Source organism: Argiope bruennichi, chromosome 3 (assembly GCF_947563725.1).
Source record: "Argiope bruennichi chromosome 3, qqArgBrue1.1, whole genome shotgun sequence".
NCBI classification, from domain to species: Eukaryota; Metazoa; Arthropoda; class Arachnida; order Araneae; family Araneidae; genus Argiope; species Argiope bruennichi.
In genome coordinates, this window is record NC_079153.1 from 21,389,743 (window position 1) to 21,408,962 (window position 19,220).

At 30.3% G+C, this 19,220-nt stretch overlaps 1 protein-coding gene across 1 annotated transcript in view; it reads left to right on the forward strand.

The window, feature by feature from the left end:
- LOC129962777 (QRFP-like peptide receptor) overlaps positions 1-19,220 on the forward strand; it is a 105,506-nt gene that overhangs the window by 54,430 nt on the left and 31,856 nt on the right. Inside the window, exon 6 of the mRNA XM_056076772.1 lies at positions 11,352-11,483. Coding sequence (XP_055932747.1) covers positions 11,352-11,483 — 132 coding nt within the window. The remainder of the gene's footprint in view (positions 1-11,351; positions 11,484-19,220) is intronic.

Sequence of the window (19,220 nt, forward strand, 5' to 3'; positions counted from 1 at the left end):
ATAACTAGAATATAATTAAAATAGAGCTAACTGTTAGAATATCACAAATATGACATTTTGTGAAGAGTAAAAAAAAATTTTTTTCGTTAAAAAAATTCGAATTTGAGTTTTTGACAAATCTCTCTGAGTCAAAACCCCTCCAAGTCCGAAATACACATTTTGAATATTTGTCTGTCTGTCTAGATCCACATCAAAGCTCTGAAAGAATCCTTCAAAAGGTTGATTATCTGTCAATCTATAAACTCGTATGAATGTTTGAATGAAATAATTCAAAAATCTTAAAAACTAAAATAAACGAAATTTGGTTTATCATCTTGCTACCAAAATTGTAGCTCTGTGCCAAATTTTGGTTCTGATGGGTCGAAAAAATGTAATCGAAACTGAACAATTGATTTTCTTCACTGTTACGAATCTCAAAACATTCACGGGTGAAATTCGGGGAAGTAAAAATCTAAACAATCTTGACATACATGAGTGCTCAGATTTTTATTTTCACTTTCCAACGTCTATAATTTTTACTCGTGAAATATAACACCTTTATTATGAAGAATACGAAAATGTTCCAAAAAGACCACTACTTCTGTTTTATATAATGAGCATTTCCATATTCATTTACATATATAGATAGTCTACCTTATATAGACAAATATGCAACAGCCTATCAATGAGTGAGACCTATTCAAAATGGAACAAGAGACTTTCAATGCAAATTCCTCCACTTGAATGTCATTCTAATAATAGAAAGGTACAAATGGATTAAATGGCAGACACTACATCGATCCATTACCAGTTGACGTCAATTCCGCATTGTCGATTTTGGTCTAGGCATTAAGATCCGGCAAATATATGAAGCATTCCTTTTGCAAATGGTCTTTATTTTTACTTTCTCGTATGCGAATTATTCGGGGAGAAAATGTTGTAAATGTCAAGAAATTCATTTTAAAGTTTAAAAATTATCTCCGCCTATCTCCTCTTCCGTGAGTTCGATCATGCTCAATTTTTTTTGTGTTATGCATAGCTGGTAACCGATCCGTCCATTGGTCTGTCTAACTCTAATCACGTTAACCCTAATCACGTGTTAATTCGAATTGCACACTGTGTATACGAAGAGTTTCCTAGCCAAAACGACGAACAGCTCACCATATGTGCAAATGATACTAAAGGGCAATTTTGACTTCAGAGGATAGTCTAAAAGAAGGAGCCGTCACGAATAGGTTAATTCAAATCAGCAGTGAATCAGGCAGATGAAATTTGATACGTGACTTATACTGTATAACTGTACATATGTTTATTAGATTTTCAAAGAGATTCATATAACCGGTTTTATCTTTAGAATTTCGTCTGTGAATAAAGCATGTTAGACAAATTAAAAAATAGAAAATTGGAATAGCATCAGCAAAGTTCTTATACACAAATGAACTTTTAAATCACACTGTCTAAGGAGTGTCAGACATCAAAAGAATCTTCAATAACAAAAATTATTTTTTATGATAAAGTAAATATTTGCTTAAATTGAATCATCTTTGTCTCTTCAATATTTAAGAAGCCATAGGAAATGAAAATTTGATCTACCACCAAATACAAACTCAGCCGAGATTCCTCCCTCCATATATTATGTCCCTCATAGGTTGAAATTCACTTAAAATTATTCTAATCATCATTATCACTAAATAAGAAAGCTAGACACTCATATATATATTTAAATATATTTTAGCAGATACGTGGTCGAAAAGAAGGAACTTTGAAATTTTAGCTTCTACAAGAGCGAAGCAATGATCAAGTAGACGTCTGTTTACATCACGATACAAGAGCAAAGTGCCCGAAATTTTTCCCTTCAGTGATTTTACAATGAGATCTTGATAGGGATTTCTTATACACGTTTAGATTAGAAATCTTAGGTAATCTTTAAAAGAATGTTGTAAACATTAAGATTTTTAGCCCTTTGTTTTGGTGAGCGCGTGTTAATAAATATATATATATATATATATATATATATATATATATATATATATATATATATATATATATATATATATATATATATATATATATATATATATATATATATATATATATATATATATATATATATATATATATATATATACACGCATAATTCATATTTAATTTGTATATGAATATATAACAACAGTTGTGAATCCTCAGTGTTCATGTGAATTCCAAAAAGTTAAGCTGGAAGATCCTGACCAAATCTGGAGAAGAAACTAAATTCGATGACCATCTTAGTGACCATTGGTCCTCTTAGCAATTGCCCTGGTGGGTCCGTCCACAAACTGCTACTGAGCTCTTCGGGACTCCTTACATCTTTATGATCGTGTTTTATGTCTTAATTCGGGAAGTGACGGTGCAAATTCTTGTTGATGGTAACTGATTCTCTCGAAGAGCAGAATTCCAGAAGTTCTGAGACATACTCATGGAAGAGAAAGCTAGCTGTTGGCATTCTGGAGTCCTGAAAACAGCACGTAAACCTGGAGAACGGTTTCACTTGGATCAACTTCGCGCCGACATTGAAAAATGGTGCAGAGAATACCACATTGCCAGAAATTGAAAAGAACAAAAGGTCACTTGCAGCACTGTTATGTTGGTGCACCATTAAAAAAAATGGCTTTGGATGCTCTAGGATAGAATATCCTGTTTATCAAATGGTCAAAAGCAATTGCAATCACCGATCAGTTAGCCTCGTCGTGGCTGAGGAACTCGCTCGAAGCTGAATTTCGCTGTATGGTGTACCTATGGTAATGCATTCAGATCAATGCAAACATTTTAATTCCTCTCTCTTTTCTGAAATTTACAAACTTGTGAGAACTCTAAAAACTCAAACAACAGCATTAAATCTTGCGGCATGGTCGGAGGAATGAATCGAATGATTTTATATGATCTTTTATTATTTATTTCAGTTTCTTCAGATCTAATCGAAGGAGGTCTATGAGGTGAAAGGATTGACACTAAATCAGATGCTTTTTGTTTAAACGTTGCAATTGCCCTGTGATATCTTCTTTGGACGGCCACGTGATATATCTTCCTCAAATAAAGAATAAATGGGGAAATTAGAGGCACATTTAGAAAGCATACGTACTTTTCCCATAAGAACGAATTCATTCATCAAGTGAATGAATGAATACTCATTACAATATCAAATCAATACGTCATCATTTTAAATAGAGAATGATCAAGTCTGGATGTATAATCCAAACTTAGTCACACGCCTTAAATGGAAACTCTCCGATGGAAAGGTTTGAACCCGAAACCACAACAGAATTGCGATGGATCTTATACCATTGTCAAGAAATTGAATGACTTCATTTACAGAGTCAAAAAGTGGTCCAAAACCAAGCCAAACACATTTCTCCTCAATCGGCGAGCTCCCACATTTCCATTAATCGGCTAGCTACCGATAGCTGAGCTCCATTTCTCAGCTATCGGTAGCTTGACAGATTATTATCTGTCGAGCTACAGATAATAATCCTAGTTAATAAGACTGCCAGGAATTGCACTCGTTAAAGATGAGAGCAATGTTACGAATCTGTAATATAGCTTATCTGCGTAGTTACTCTCTAACTTAAAAAGAGGGTTTTACAAGAATCGCTAATGGATGCTGAATAGATGCCGGATCAATGATTCCCAGCCTTTACGACCATTTGACAAAGAACGGAGACTAAATAAACGGAAATGTAAACTATTCTTCAGTTAGGACTCGAGTTTCAACGTTAGTTCTAGGACATTCGATGTTCTGTCATGGGAACTATAAAAGTGGAGGCGCGCGGACGATTGAGCGCTTTGTGCTGTTTTTGTTATTAACGATTTGATGTTTGTGTACAAATGATTACTGCAAGTGCTGTTCTTTTATACGCTTCGGCTGTGTTTCATTACCTGCATTTCGTGCTTTATGTAAAATACAGAGTCGTTACCTATTATTGAACCTGTCGGACTTTCCACCGCTCTCTCATTTCCACCGGATAGATTTTTAGTAAAAATGCCATTTACTGTTGTCGTTTGATACTAATAAACTGTTTAAATCTAATACTGTTAACTGTAAAATATTTACTGTTTTCGTTCGCTATAACTCTTACTTTTAAAAGAACTTATAGTTATTTTTAGCTTGATTAATTCAAAAGTTCAAACTATTAGTTATAAAATACTTCCACATAGAAATTTATCAGAAAAAAATACTCTATTTTAAATTAAGAGAATTCGATACTAATATTCAAATTTTTATTGAGAATTTATATCATTATTTTAAATAAATATTTATTGGCTTCAACAAAGATATTACATTTATAGCTGTAATTAAGAAAGTATTCTTTAATTAAAAACCCAAATTTGATTTTGAAAATATTTGATTTTATAAATTTCATTTCTTATAACGTCCATTTAATTAGCATAAGCTTAATTCATTTAGAATAAAATATCTTTCAATAGTTAAATTTAACGGCAATAATTTCATTTGTTTCGGCTATTATTTATCTTATTGTAAGATTTGAATAATAATATGAAAACTTTTATCTAGTCCAGATTTTTACCATTATCTAACATTGCCTGTAGTTTAGTGGAACAATTTTTACTTTCCTCACATTGTAAAAATACTTAGTAAATGCAAATGAGTTTTTATCTATATCTATACTTATAATAAAGCTCAATGTGTGTGTGTGTGTGTGTGTGTGTGTTGGCGCTCTACAGGCCAGGTCATTTGACATACAGCTATCAAATTTGGTATATGTATACCTTAGAGGTCGGGAATGTGCACCTGAAGTCCCTTTTTTTGAAATTTTAATTAGGATTTTAATTATTAATTAAAAACTAATTTTCCCGCCAAAAAAATCTTCCATTTTCCCCACCGCCAACTTTTCCGCCAAAAAAAATCTTCCATTTCCCCAACCACCAAATGAGTAAGGCTTCAGTTTTTTTTTTCTCCCAACAGTAATGAGGCTAGGGTTAACGCTTTTCGGCGGATTATTTCAAACGATTCTGTTTATTTTCTTAATGTTTTATGCATTTAAAATTAAACATTGTTAATTAATCCATGTTTCAGATTCATTCTGAAGTACTTTTGAATTAAAATAACACAGAATAAAGGAAATTAAAAATGTATAATCTGCATAGCGTTACCCCAACTGGCGTAGAAAAATTCACGCATTTGCGTTACCTAACTGGCGAAGAAAATTCAAGCATGCGCATTGTTCTGATTGTTGTCATGACAACCACTATCATTTAATTAAGGTAAATTGTATTTATGTTAGTTATATATTTTTTGTATATGCTTATAGTTTTAAGTACATCGTTTTTTAAGTAGTTTTTTTTAACCTGTTTTCAATGATTTAAATTATTTTTAGGTTAGTTGCATGCCTTTGTAATTAAATTGTATTTATGTTAGTTATATATATATTTCATTTATGCTTATAGTTTTAAGTACATCGTTTTTTAAGTAGTTTTTTTAAGCCTGTTTTCGACAGATTATTTTAAACGATTCGTTTTATTTTTTTAGTGTTTGATGCATTTAAAATGAAACATTGTTAATGAATCGATCCGTTCATGATGAATCTGAGAAAATTTTGTTAACAAATTCTTGAGATATTACATAAATTAAGAAAGATATTCTTTAGTGATCATAAAGTTTAAACGCTCAGTGACTCTATTATCAGTAATCATATTATTAAAAAAAATGCTTTGTTTCAGTAAAAAATATTATTATATTAATTGAAGATAAATTCTTTCCACTTTAATTTAAAGCATAAATTTTAAGAGAGGTAACAGAAAATTAGAGAGATACATATCACGTTATGACTGAAGGCCTTTATAATATTATGAATGAATTTTATGACTATCAAAATTTGAAGTTTTAAAATATTTTGCTGAAGAATCTATTAAAGTTGTAATTGCATAAAATATTTAATTATTAAAATTTAAACGAACATTAAGATTGGCGAACCGACTGGTCGCCAAAGGCGGCTAGTTATAAATAAATCTACAACCGAATCTTTATTTACGTTTATTTAAATATGAAATTAATTTTGCTTTATAACAAAGATAAACTAGAAAAATGTTGCTTGCCTCCCTCCGTCCTCTTTCCTACTGAAACATCTCTGCCACCGTCTAAGTGTGATGAAAAAAATTAATGTTTGAATGAAAATTAGGTTTTGTTGCCAGATGTAAATATATGCATTGGATATGTAGCACAATTCTTCAGAGAATTTCTAAATCTTATTTCAAACGATAAAGGGTTTTATTATTTAATGAAATTCTCATTCAACTTTCCAAGCGATGTTACATAACTACAACTAATTAAATATTTTTTCGAAAAACAGGAGAAAACCCGTTATTACTTCTCTAAAACTGGCATCATGACATTTTTCGCGCAAATAAAGATTTCAAATTCGCAAACGATTCCAAAACAGAAAAAAAGTGAGAAAGAGAAAGGAATTCCACTCAGAAAAAAACAAATAATATGTCAAGAAATGTCCGCTTTGAGCATTCTTGCAATTTCATTTGTTCAGAAAACTTGGAAAAAAAGACTTAAAGCTGTAAAATAATGCAAACACTTCAAAGAAAAATTTTATCACGTTATACATCTTTGAAGATTCTTTCCTAATCCTTTTAATATTCCACAAAATTAATTCCAGAATATACTTTTTAACCAACTTTTTTTTTTAGAAATAGGAAAAAAGTTGAACATAAAAAACAATGTACACGGCTTTCTGTTTTTGTGAAAAAAAATTCCCTAGGTATAATTAAAGATAAAACAGAAAGTAAATATTTCATGATACATTAGATAAGCAAATAATGTTCTTAACAATTAACAAGCAAATAATTCATAAAGACCTCGATGTGTATGATTTCGTTGTATATTTTCCGAAAAGTTTCTATTAATAGTTTGTTTTCTTTCATAATGAACGTAAACGTTTGTTGTTCTAATTTCCCTATTTTATTAACAGTGTGTGTGTGTGTGTGTGTGATTTATCTACAGGCCAGAACGTTTGTACAGCTACGTAATTTAGTACATAAATAGCTCGGATGGTGGAAATGTGGACCTTCGAGAGATTTCTTTTAAATTTTAATTATTAAAAATTGGCATTTTCCTCAGATAACTTCCAAAGATATTATTGCACAAAAATTAACTATACACAGTTAATTACAAAATTTAAAACAATTGTTCTTTTGATGATAAGAAAGAATGATAGTCATGTGTATTTTTAATGAATGTTGGCTGTTTTATGCAATTGTTTTTTGCCTAATTTCCAAACGATAGATTACATTAAATGTAGAATAAATTTATAGTATTATTGATTAAAATTGCTTTATGTGAAAAATTACAATTTCTCTTTATCGTCACTAGAATTATTACTGTTTAACATTTCAACTACAATTACAGCATGCACTAGATATACCAAGCTATGCCAAAAATGCAAAGATAGTTTTTTTTTCAAAATTGGTTGTATATGCACTTTAATATTTGAATGAACAACACCATAAAAATGTACTGCCATGAACACTAAATCTCATTGCGGACAACATTTTAAAACACAGTTCTTTTCCCAATAGTTAACTGAATAGTTAACTTTTTAATAAATCGTAATTTACTTTTAATTTAGTCTTATTAATAGTTAACATTCTATTGTTAAAAGTTTTAAGTATTTTCTCCCAAGCAACGCAGTGTATTCTAGATAATTTTAAATACATTAAAAGCAGACGAAAATTTGAAGCAAAAAAAAAAGAAAGAAATCCTTCAACAAAACATTTGAACTAATGCAAACGAATATTTCCAATTATGTGAAAAGCTTTAGAATAATATTTTATACAGATTTTAAAAAATCAAGTTAATGCAGCGACATCTTTCTTTTTTTCGCGTCTTCTTTTTTCATTCCTTGTTTAGAACGTTTTAATGTTTCGTAAGTTTAAACATGTTGTTCTCTTAAAATTATTAACAATTTATTCTTCATCAATTAATCCAATTTCAAACTCAAACTATAGAATATTTTTAAAAATTATTTTTTATTTATTTTATCTGAAACTTAAATATTAATTCAAAACATACTTCCAAAGATTTTTTTTGTCAATTTTCAATATCTCAACCTTGAGAAAGCCTCTCAAAGTGAATTACTTTATATTTGACTTATAAAATCCAATAAATACCCATGATCAATTAATGTTTAAATAATCATGTTTTTAAAAATTAATTATATAAAAAAAAGTCACAAAGCTAGATATTAATCTCTTCATTGTATAAAACACAAAATATTATTATATTCTGAATCAAATGTCTTCTAACCAACAAATCTGATCATTTCTTTGACATAATTAAATTAAAAGAGAAAGCAAAGTACTTTTCAGCTACTAATTAATAAAATATATCATTAAAAACAAAATATTCTCTAAGAATATTAAGGCATAAAATAATAACTGTGTTTTGGATAAAAATGTTTTTTAATTCAAGAAGCAAATTCCATGTTTTATTTGTTACTTTCATAAATATATGGCTTGATTAGTAATATGAGCTAGTTAATGGTTTTCCCCAAGATTATTTATCTAATTCTAATTTAAATAATAAATATTTGCTAACAGCTTTGTTTCTTGTTCTTTCTTCGTATTTCAAAGCTTTCATTTTTAATAATGGAAGAGTTCAATTAAATTTATCAAATAAAGAAATTAATTAAGCAAATTCAAATTGAGAAGTTTTTGACGAAGATAAAAAAAAAAGATTTGAAACAAATAAATATGCCTTTTGAATCCATGTATTGAAATTAAAGCTAGACATTTGTTATTTTTCATCTCATTTTATTCTATATAAAAAAACTCTTTTCATTTATTGATATGACGAAGTTTAAGAGATCTTTAGATCAATTTTCCAGAAAATAAATATATTTTCTGAGAATTGATCCGAATTTGTTGTTAAAATTATCATTACGAGTCCTGAATTGGACTCTTAATAATAATTTAATTATAAATTTTGACTGCATCGCATCTCTGTTTTATTGAAAAATTTAATTTAATATAGCTTGTTTACTTAATTTAAATGTAGTAAAGCATTCATTAACATATTTCGAGTGTTGACTTGGAAACTATTCACTAAGAAAAAATATTTTTAATTCGCAATTTGCTATTATTTAAGTTGGTTGGATTCATTGTTCCATATGAATGCAAACTGACATTATTTAACTAGTTTCTGGAAATCGTTCGATAAAACACGGCTATTACAAGCATTGCTATTTAATTATTCTTTAGAATATTGCAGAATGCATCGTATTCAGAGCTGATTTAATTATCATCATATTTATAAATGCTGTATTTTAAAATTAAGTTCTTAAAAATAAATCAATAGCTTTAATGTGGAACTAGTGTTCCTAAGCTTTATACACAGCTTTTATGGATATTGTAATCACTTCATTGTTGTATTTTCAAAGTTATGTTATCAATATTTTTGTTAGTTCCTTTATTTTCCGCTAGGGGAGTTGCAATCTGTTTCAGATGATTGTGCAAGGAATTTTTGAATTTTCACAACTTTAACTTCCACCGTTTGAACGTTAATTTATTTAATAAGGAAACAATTATACAGTCTATATTAGTAGAATTTTGCGTAATTAAATTATTTGGCAATTCCTATTTTATAATGTATTCCTCTCAATTACATTAAACCCGTCAATTGGCATGTCTCTCTCTCTCTCTCTCTCTCTCTCTCTCTCTGTGTGTGTGTGTGTGTGTGTGTGTGTGTCATTCAAAATTCATGTTTATGTGGTACAAGATTTTAAAACTTTGAGACTCTTTGATCCATGCAATAATCAAAATTTGTATATATTTAGAACACCCTATTTTTGTTTGCACGTGTCTCCCAAATAAAAGAAGAATTTGCAAAGAAACAGTTTCTTTAATAATGTTCTAAACGATATTAATTTTTAAGTTAAAAATTTTTTTCCCTCTAATATAAAAATTGTGGAATCATAAAATTCAATATTTTCCAAATTTACTTTACTACAAGTAAGGCTACCAGCATAGAATCAAAATTCAGTCAAATTAATCTATTAATCAATACAAGGTGAACTGAAAAAATAAAGTTGTTTTGAGCATATCAGTGTTTGTTCACCATTCATTAGCTCATTGTGTTTGCATTTCAAAGTCGTTCCAAAGACATTTAAAATAGTTTGTTTATTTGTGAATAAATCATTTCTTTGCAATTTTGGTTGAAATGGCCAATCGATTATTAGAAGAATTATACGCTTTTTGAGTTTCATAAAACCAGTAGCACAACATTTGATTCTAAAAACATTTGCGTTGTTTATCCAATTGCATTAGACGCTTGCAAATACCAGAGGTGGTTTTCAAAGTTTAGATCGTGTAATTTTAATCTTTCTTACTCATACCAATCAGGAAGACGAACAATTTTAGGCAATGACGTGTTCAGGGTAGAAGTGGAAGCTAATTTCTGTCGAAAAATCGAAAAACTGTCAAAACATTCTTATATAATCTTGGACGATCTTCCAAGAACTTTAATTAAGACATATTGTGTCACACGATAATACAAGACCATACTGCGCAAACGAACCCTGGAAACCCTGGAATTTTGATGGGAAACATTGACGATGAGTCAGGTCCCATCAAACTCTCCCGATATTGCGCCATCGGATTTCTATTTATTCCGATAATTACAATACTTTCTAGGTGACGAAAAAAATTGAACATTTGAATGACATCGAAAATGCCGTCTCCAGATATTTTGTTCAGTAACCAATTGATTTTTACCGATACGACACTGAAAATTTGCACATTGTTTGGCAAAAGATTGCTGATAATGAGGGTTGTTACATAATTAACTGAAAATAAGAAAATAAAAACCATGTTAAAAATCTATTTGTTTGAGTTTAATCTAAGGAAGCGAAACCATTTTCGAGATCTCTTAATAATTTCGTTCTGCAAAAAAAAATGTGTTATCATCTAGATTGGTTTCGGTTAAGAGGAGTTTTTTTTTTTTTTTTTTTTTTTTTTGCTTCAAGGGTTAATATGTTGAACATATTAAGTGATCATGCACATTCAACATTCTCCAGAGTAAGAAGTAAAAAAGTAATATTATAATCTAGGACACACAAGTGGGCGAAATCTCCTTATTCTAACACATCAAAGAGAGAGAGGAAATGGCGAAATTCCACCCATTTAGATAATTAATCTAATCAAACCGATAAGTCATTTTAAATGAAAATGTGTAAAAAGTTGTCAATTTTTCTACGGTATAAAAAGGATCCAACAAATCAATATAGAAACTTTCCGATCAATAGAATAAAAATTTAAAGAAAGAAAATGGATTGTCTTAAACATTTATTACATCCTTTTTGTTTGTTTTTTCATAGTGTGTGACTTTCCGCATCCAGAATATAATGGAACGCCGGAAGCTGGTGGCCAAGCGATTCCTCATCTTGACCACAGTGTTCGCCATCTGCTGGGTGCCCTACAACATCGCCACTCTCCTCCTGGATTTCCAAGTAAGGGGTCATTTCAATAAACCAATAAAAAAATATTGGTATAAAATGACAGTTTTAAAAAGCAAATGGAAATAGCGAGTAAAATCAAAAGAATTCATTTTATTTCTCCTACTCCTTTATTTCTTCTTATTTGAAGTTTAAGCAGAGAAAAAGATGTAAATTGAGTTTGCACGGATTGAAAAAGAAAGGGACTTTTTTAATTTCTTACTAAACTATAACCAACGTTAACTATGTTGACCTTAAGGTATGTGACTACGTTCGGGATTAATTTTTTGAAAAACGTTCGAAAATAGTTTTAGTTTTGATTCAATTCAAATTATACCAGTTAAGTATCTAACATCTTTTTTTAAAAATTGTAAAAAAATGGGGCTTTTTTTTTTCTTTAAAAGAAGTAAAAAGCTAAAATCTTCTGGTTTAGAGATGTATCAGACGATTTCCTTAAAATTGTGCAGATAATGTTAGAAATATATTATACAGTTGCTGAACTAAAAAATAAGCTGTATTTCTACCCATTCTTTAAGTGTTCGAGTGATAATTAACAAGAATTTTTTTTTTCGTATTGTGAAGCATTAAAACAGTTGTAAAATATTTCTGAATGAATAGATTACTTAATCTCTAGTTAAAGATCTGCAGAACACATTGAGAAATTATTATACCAAATCTGAACAAAAAAACATGCATTAGATTTTAATTTATGAAGAACTACTTAAAAAATTTTATGAAAGATTAGAAAACAGCTTCTAAAGATGTAAAATTGCAATAAAACTTATATAAATGTACATATAAAAATCAGTGTAACTTCCCAAAGAATAGACTTAGAAACAAAATCCTGGCTTGTTTATAAAGAAACCTGTTCAAACATTAAAAATATTAAGTAAAAAAAAAATCAGAATTTCGTGAAAAATAGACTTTTTTTCGTAGTCTTACCTTAAAAGTCACTAACTATGTCGATAATCTTTTATTTTTTGGAGACATTTTCTAATACTTAGGTTTTTTATAAAATATCCTTTTAAATTATATATATATATATATATATATATATATATATTTGTAGGACTCAGAAATCACTACTATTTTAGAACGCACATTTAATTACATTTAGGACGATTAGGACATATATACATTAACATAAAAGAATTGAACATTCAGTAGATTTCGTCGAATACGTCGCGTCTCATCTCGTCTTTACTCTCGTCCAGATCCGTCTGATCTGACACGTCTTCACTCTCGTCCAGATCCGTCTGATCTGCTCCCCGTCTAACCAGCGTCAACTCCGTCTAACAACCAGCAGATGGCGCTCGCCAACAAGCGCTCGTCACCACATTCGGCGATCCTGACGTCTCTTTCGTCCTCGAAAGTTAAAGTAGAAAAATCTGAAAGAATAAAAAAAAGAAAACAGTATCTGGATAAAACAATAAACATTTTTTTTTCTTTTAGTCTGAAGACCATGCTTTCATGAAATCGGCTGCTGTGGAAGTTGTATTTGGTCCGTCATGACATCCAACTTTTTCCACGTCATGGCGATCCTTAGGTTTGACCTTAACAATCCGATATGGTCCATGAAACTTTGGTCTTAGTTTGAGTCCAGTTCCAAACTGCGTCCGTTGTATGGCCACTAATTCACCGAGTTTGTAGATGCGCGCCACTTTTCTTCGTTTGTTGAAACTTTTCCGATTCTCTTCTTGCATCTTCAAAATGTTTTCCCTTGCTTCTTCTCTCATATTATTTCGATCTTCCATCATTGCTTTTGTGTATTCTTCTTCCAATATTTCCTTTAAATGTAAATCAGTTGTATCTTTTAATTTTACACCAGTTAAAAGCTCAAACGGGGTAAACTTTGTACTCCTCGAAACAGTACTATTGATTATTTTTTGCACTGATGCAACATGTTTATACCATTTGGTAGGGTCTGTTATTGAGAGTTTTGATAGAATGGGTATTAAAATTTTATGCATTACTTCAATTTGTCCATTTCCGCGAGGAATTCCAGTGCTAATTTTGAAATGTTCAATATTTTCATCCTGACAGTATGTTTCAAATTCTTTTGAGGTAAAAGCTGAACCTCTGTCTGTTATTATTCTTGTCGGATTTCCAAAAGTAGATTGTTGAAGCTTAAGTTTAGTTATTGCATCCTGAGTAGATGTTGATTCAACCGGGTACAACCAGACAAATTTTGTAAAAGCGTCGACTATTGAAAAAATATGCTGATAGTTCTTATTTGTAGAAGGCATAGGGCCAATGAAATCTATGTGATATGTACTTAAAGGCAAATTTTCTTTTGGGATGGGGTTAAGGAAACCTTCACCTTTCCCACGTTTCTTATTACAAAGAATACACTCCACGCAATTGGCAATCACACTTTCTATTTTTGACCTCAACTTTGGTATGTAAAATTCTTGCTTTAAAATTTCTTCCGTCTTAGCCACAGCGTAATGTCCTTTATTGTGAATTTCTCGAATAATTTCTCTTTGTAATGCTTCTGGGACTATGGGCAATTCTCTACCATTATCGTATTTGTATAAAACTCCATTTCTCACAATGTGTTCACCGTCTTCTTGTTTATCAATCAAAGCTTTCAATTTCTTAAGGAATTCGTCCTGATTTTGAGCATTGGCTATTTTAGTGGTCACTTCACTATATGAACGAGTAACAACAAGTACTGCGTTTCGACTAAGAGAATCTACGTGTGCCATTTGTTTTCCTGATCTGTGAACAATTTGGTAATCAAATTCCTCTAATTGTAAAGCCCATCTTGCAACTTTTGGTGTAAGATCTCTTTTACTCATAGTTTGTTGAAAAGCGGAACAATCAGTCACAATTTTAAATTTAGAACCCAGTAAATAATGTCTAAATTTTTTTAACGCTTCGATCACAGCCAAAACTTCTAATTCATAGCTACTATATTTTTCTTGTTGTGGAGATGTTTTTCGACTAAAATAATGAATAGGATAAAACTTATTGTCGGTTCCCTGTTGCAGCAGCACTGCTCCGAATCCCTGACTGCTAGCATCTGTATGGAGTTCTAAAACTGATCCCTGTTGATAGAGATGCAAAATTGGCTCCTGAGTTAAAATATCTTTGAGTTTTTGAAAAGCTTCCTTTTGTTCAGATTCAAACTTAAATGCAATGTCTTTTCTTAGTAGATCACTAAGCGGTTTTGCGATTTTTGAATAGTGGGGTATGAATTTCCGAAAATAACTAGTAAGGCCTAAAAAGCTTTGTACTTGTTTAACAGTTTGTGGTTGTGGAAATTTTTTTACAGCTACCGTTTTAGATACAGAGGGCTGTATAGTTCCGTTTTGGATTCTATAGCCTAAAAATTCTATTTGTGGTTTTAAAAACTGACACTTCTTAAAATTAAACTCCAAACCGTACTCTGATGCAACCTTCAGAACACGTTGTAATTTTTCTAGCCCTTCTTCCTCGGTTTTGGATGGTATAATAATTTCGTCCATATAAATCAGTACAGTTCCATCTAGCATCAAATTCCTAAATATCACATTAATGTAACGCTGAAATACACTCGGACTATTGGAAAGTCCAAATGGTACTTTAAGAAATTCCCACTGCCCATGATGTGTTACAAAAGACGTAAATTTTGTGCTATCTTTCTCTACGTCTACATGAAAAAATCCGTTTTTCAAGTCCAAAGTAGTAAATATTTTTGATTGCTCAAGTTTGTCGAGCAAATCTTCTATGAGGGGTAAAGGGTACCGATCTTTAATCATCTTTTTATTTAGCTTACGATAATCAATGCATAACCTATAACTATCATCCTTCTTCTTGCACAAAACCACGGGTGAAGAAAAATTTGAACTACTGGGTTTTATTATCCCTTCCTGTAACCATTTATCAATCTGAGTTTCAACGAATTTTTGTTCTTTAAAAGGCAGCCTTCGAGGGTTATGACTAATCGGAATATCATCGCTCAATATTATTTTCATTTGCAAATCCGTACTTTTTGTTTTGTTTGGCGAATACTTATTTAAAAGACGATTTATTTCCTGTCTCAACGGGTTTTTTACATGACTCATGTCGATTTCATCATAGTTTATCGAATCCGTTAAATGAATGAAGTATGGGAGAGGATGTGTATTTATTTTATTGCCAGTCTCAGCAAAAATAGGTGCCTGACTGTCTCTTTTCAGCTCCGAGGAACGTAGTGATACGACCTTGACCTCGTTTCTCACTAGCCGGGTGTAATTTATTTGGGCTCTTTTTTCATGAATGATAATTTGATTTTCTTGAAATGAAAAGCTTAGATTATTTAATACGTCCATGCCAATGATTATTTCGTTCGGCATTATTTCTAACACATACACATTAGTTGATATTACATATTCATCAATTAATATATCACAATAAAAAAAACCTAGAGGAGTAATGCTATCTCCACTTATACCAGCTAATTTCACATTATCAGTCATTAAATTAGGTTTACCAATTTTCAAATAAAAGTCATAATTGATCATAGTAATATCACTTCCAGTATCAATTAATGCATCACAATTTACACCATTTATTTTAACATTTTTACTAAGCTTATTTACAGTTTTTGGAGAGTTACGAATATACACTTTATTAGAGAGAGACACTTTAAAATCTCTTTGCGGGCAGTTACTGGCTTTGTGGCCAAAGTTACCACATTGGAAACATTTCAATCCTTTGTTTTTAAACTTGCAATTAGTTGATTTATGGCCAGTCTCATTACAATTAAAACATTTATTATTACTCTTGTTATAGTAATTATCATCAACATAATTCTTTTGAGCACGAACGAACGGCAATGGTGAATTTTTAGCTTCTTTCGCGATATCAAATTTACTTCTGTTTTCGGAAACACGCCAATTTCTGTTTGTTTCCTTTTTAAGGTGACTTCGTGCAGCTTCATATTCGTCCAGTTTATTAACCAAATCTTCTACTTTCTTTATTTTGGGCAAATCGTCGAGGAAATGATCGCCTACGTCATTTGGTATTTTACTCTTTAACTGGTCAACGACCATTAGCTGCTTTAAATCTTCAAAATCGGTTATTTCTAAACAATTTATCCATTCCTCAAAAAAGTTATTCAGTTCAAAACCGAAATCCAGCCATGATGAAGAAGAATCTCGTTTGTGAGTAAAGAACTTCTGCCTGAGTTGTTCGGAAGTTAATTTAAATCTTTTAAGCAAGAGTTTTTTTATGTAATCATAGTCATTAGCTGATGGATCAGGTTCGCGAGCAATTAAATTGACTATATCCAATGGTAATAACCCGAGTAAATAAGAAATCCAGTTTTCTTTTGCAATGTTAGCCCTACTTATTTGTTTCTCAAATAACGAAAGGTAAACACTTATGTCTCCGCTATTATCGTAATTCTTTAGCAATTTTAATATATCAGTCTTAGGCATATCTGATACAGTTAAAGTATTTTCTCTACTTTTTAACTCAAGTTCTAACTTTTTCAAAGTATATTCACGCTCATTCTTTTCGGCTTCTGCCTTAGCCTTTTCGGCTTTGGCCTTTTCAGCATCTAACCTTTCGCGCTCCTGAGTGATAGTTAAAAGTAAATCTTTTACGAACTTTTCGTCATAGTCTTTCGACTTTGTTATCATTGTAACTAACTGTCGCACTTTGGCATCCTGTGGTGCCGTTAGTTCTAATTCGTCTACTAAAGTTAGTAAGTCGCTCTTTCGTGCTCGTGTAAGAAATGCCATACTTGAGAATAAATCAAAATTGTACTCACAATTTCTTCAACGTCGATCCACACTGCGTCAGTCCACAAGTAGTTGATATACAAAAGGTTTATTGTAGCACGTCAAATTTCACTCCTGTTTGGCTCTTCTTTCGTCTATGTGCCGGTCTTCATTAATATCTCGGCCGAACCCCCATATTTGTAGGACTCAGAAATCACTACTATTTTAGAACGCACATTTAATTACATTTAGGACGATTAGGACATATATACATTAACATAAAAGAATTGAACATTCAGTAGATTTCGTCGAATACGTCGCGTCTCATCTCGTCTTTACTCTCGTCCAGATCCGTCTGATCTGACACGTCTTCACTCTCGTCCAGATCCGTCTGATCTGCTCCCCGTCTAACCAGCGTCAACTCCGTCTAACAACCAGCAGATGGCGCTCGCCAACAAGCGCTCGTCACTACATATATATATATATATATATATATATATATATATATATATATATATATATATAAGAAATTAATACATACCCCCAGGTTAAAGTTACTTCTATAATCTGAAACTGTATTTTCTAGCATATAAACGACTGAAATTGCACTAATTTGGAAATAAACTTAATTAATAATTACATGTTTTATTTTTTCGGCAATAAATTGGAAAATTTATTAATAGTTACATGTTTTATTTTTTCGGCAATAAATTGGAAAATTCATTAATAGTTACATGTTTTATTTTTTCGGCAATAAATTGGAAAATTCATTAATAGTTACATGTTTTATTTTTTCGTCAATAAATTGGAAAATTCATTAATAGTTACATGTTTTATTTTTTCGGCAATAAATTGGAAAATTCATTAATAGTTACATGTTTTATTTTTTCGTCAATAAATTGGAAAATTCATTAATAGTTACATGTTTTATTTTTTCGGCAATAAATTGGAAAATTCATTAATAGTTACATGTTTTATTTTTTGAGCAATAAATTGGAAAATTCATTAATAGTTACATGTTTTATTTTTTGAACAATAAATTGGAAAATTCATTAATAGTTACATGTTTTATTTTTTCGGCAATAAATTGGAAAATTCATTAATAGTTACATGTTTTATTTTTTCGGCAATAAATTGGAAAATTCATTAATAGTTACATGTTTTATTTTTTCGGCAATAAATTGGAAAATTCATTAATAGTTACATGTTTTATTTTTTCGGCAATAAATTGGAAAATTCATTAATAGTTACATGTTTTATTTTTTCGGCAATAAATTGGAAAATTCATTAATAGTTACATGTTTTATTTTTTCGGCAATAAATTGGAAAATTCATTAATAGTTACATGTTTTATTTTTTCGGCAATAAATTGGAAAATTCATTAATAGTTACATGTTTTATTTTTTTAGCAATAAATTGGAAAATTCATTAATAGTTGCATGTTTTTTTGGCAATAAATTAGAAAATTCATTACTAATTCTGTGATGCTAAATGGAATATTTTAGCACTTATTCCCAATTTTTTTATCTGTTCTTAAAATATGATAATAAACTTGTAGTTCAAAATGTTCTTTCTTCCAATCTTTTGTGAATGTTATAGTATGTGAAAAGTTTGCAAATATTGCTCATAATTCCGAAACTAATTATTGCAAAATAAAATTGTAAATGTATGTCATCAAAGAAATATTTTCTCTATAAGTACATACAATACATTCCCGAATGTCCGGTTCGTGATTAATTGACTTAATTTTCTTTTATCATAATTAAATGAGAAAACTAAAATGTAGAGGCATTCATTTATTAAGGACTTTTTCAAAAATAAAAAAGCCTTTCCTTATGTTAAGGTTACCTTTTCATGTCTGTGTAATCATTTATCGGTGAAAAATAAAATCCGTTTGAGTCAATTTTCTTAAGAATTAGGGCCTACGATTTACATTTTTCTTTATGTTTCCTGCATTTAAGTTAGTATTACAGTATTTATGTTAAAATGTGAAAAATTTATGTTCTTTAATTTACCTTTTCTGCAATAAATTCTTGAAACATGAAGTGCGGTATATAAACAT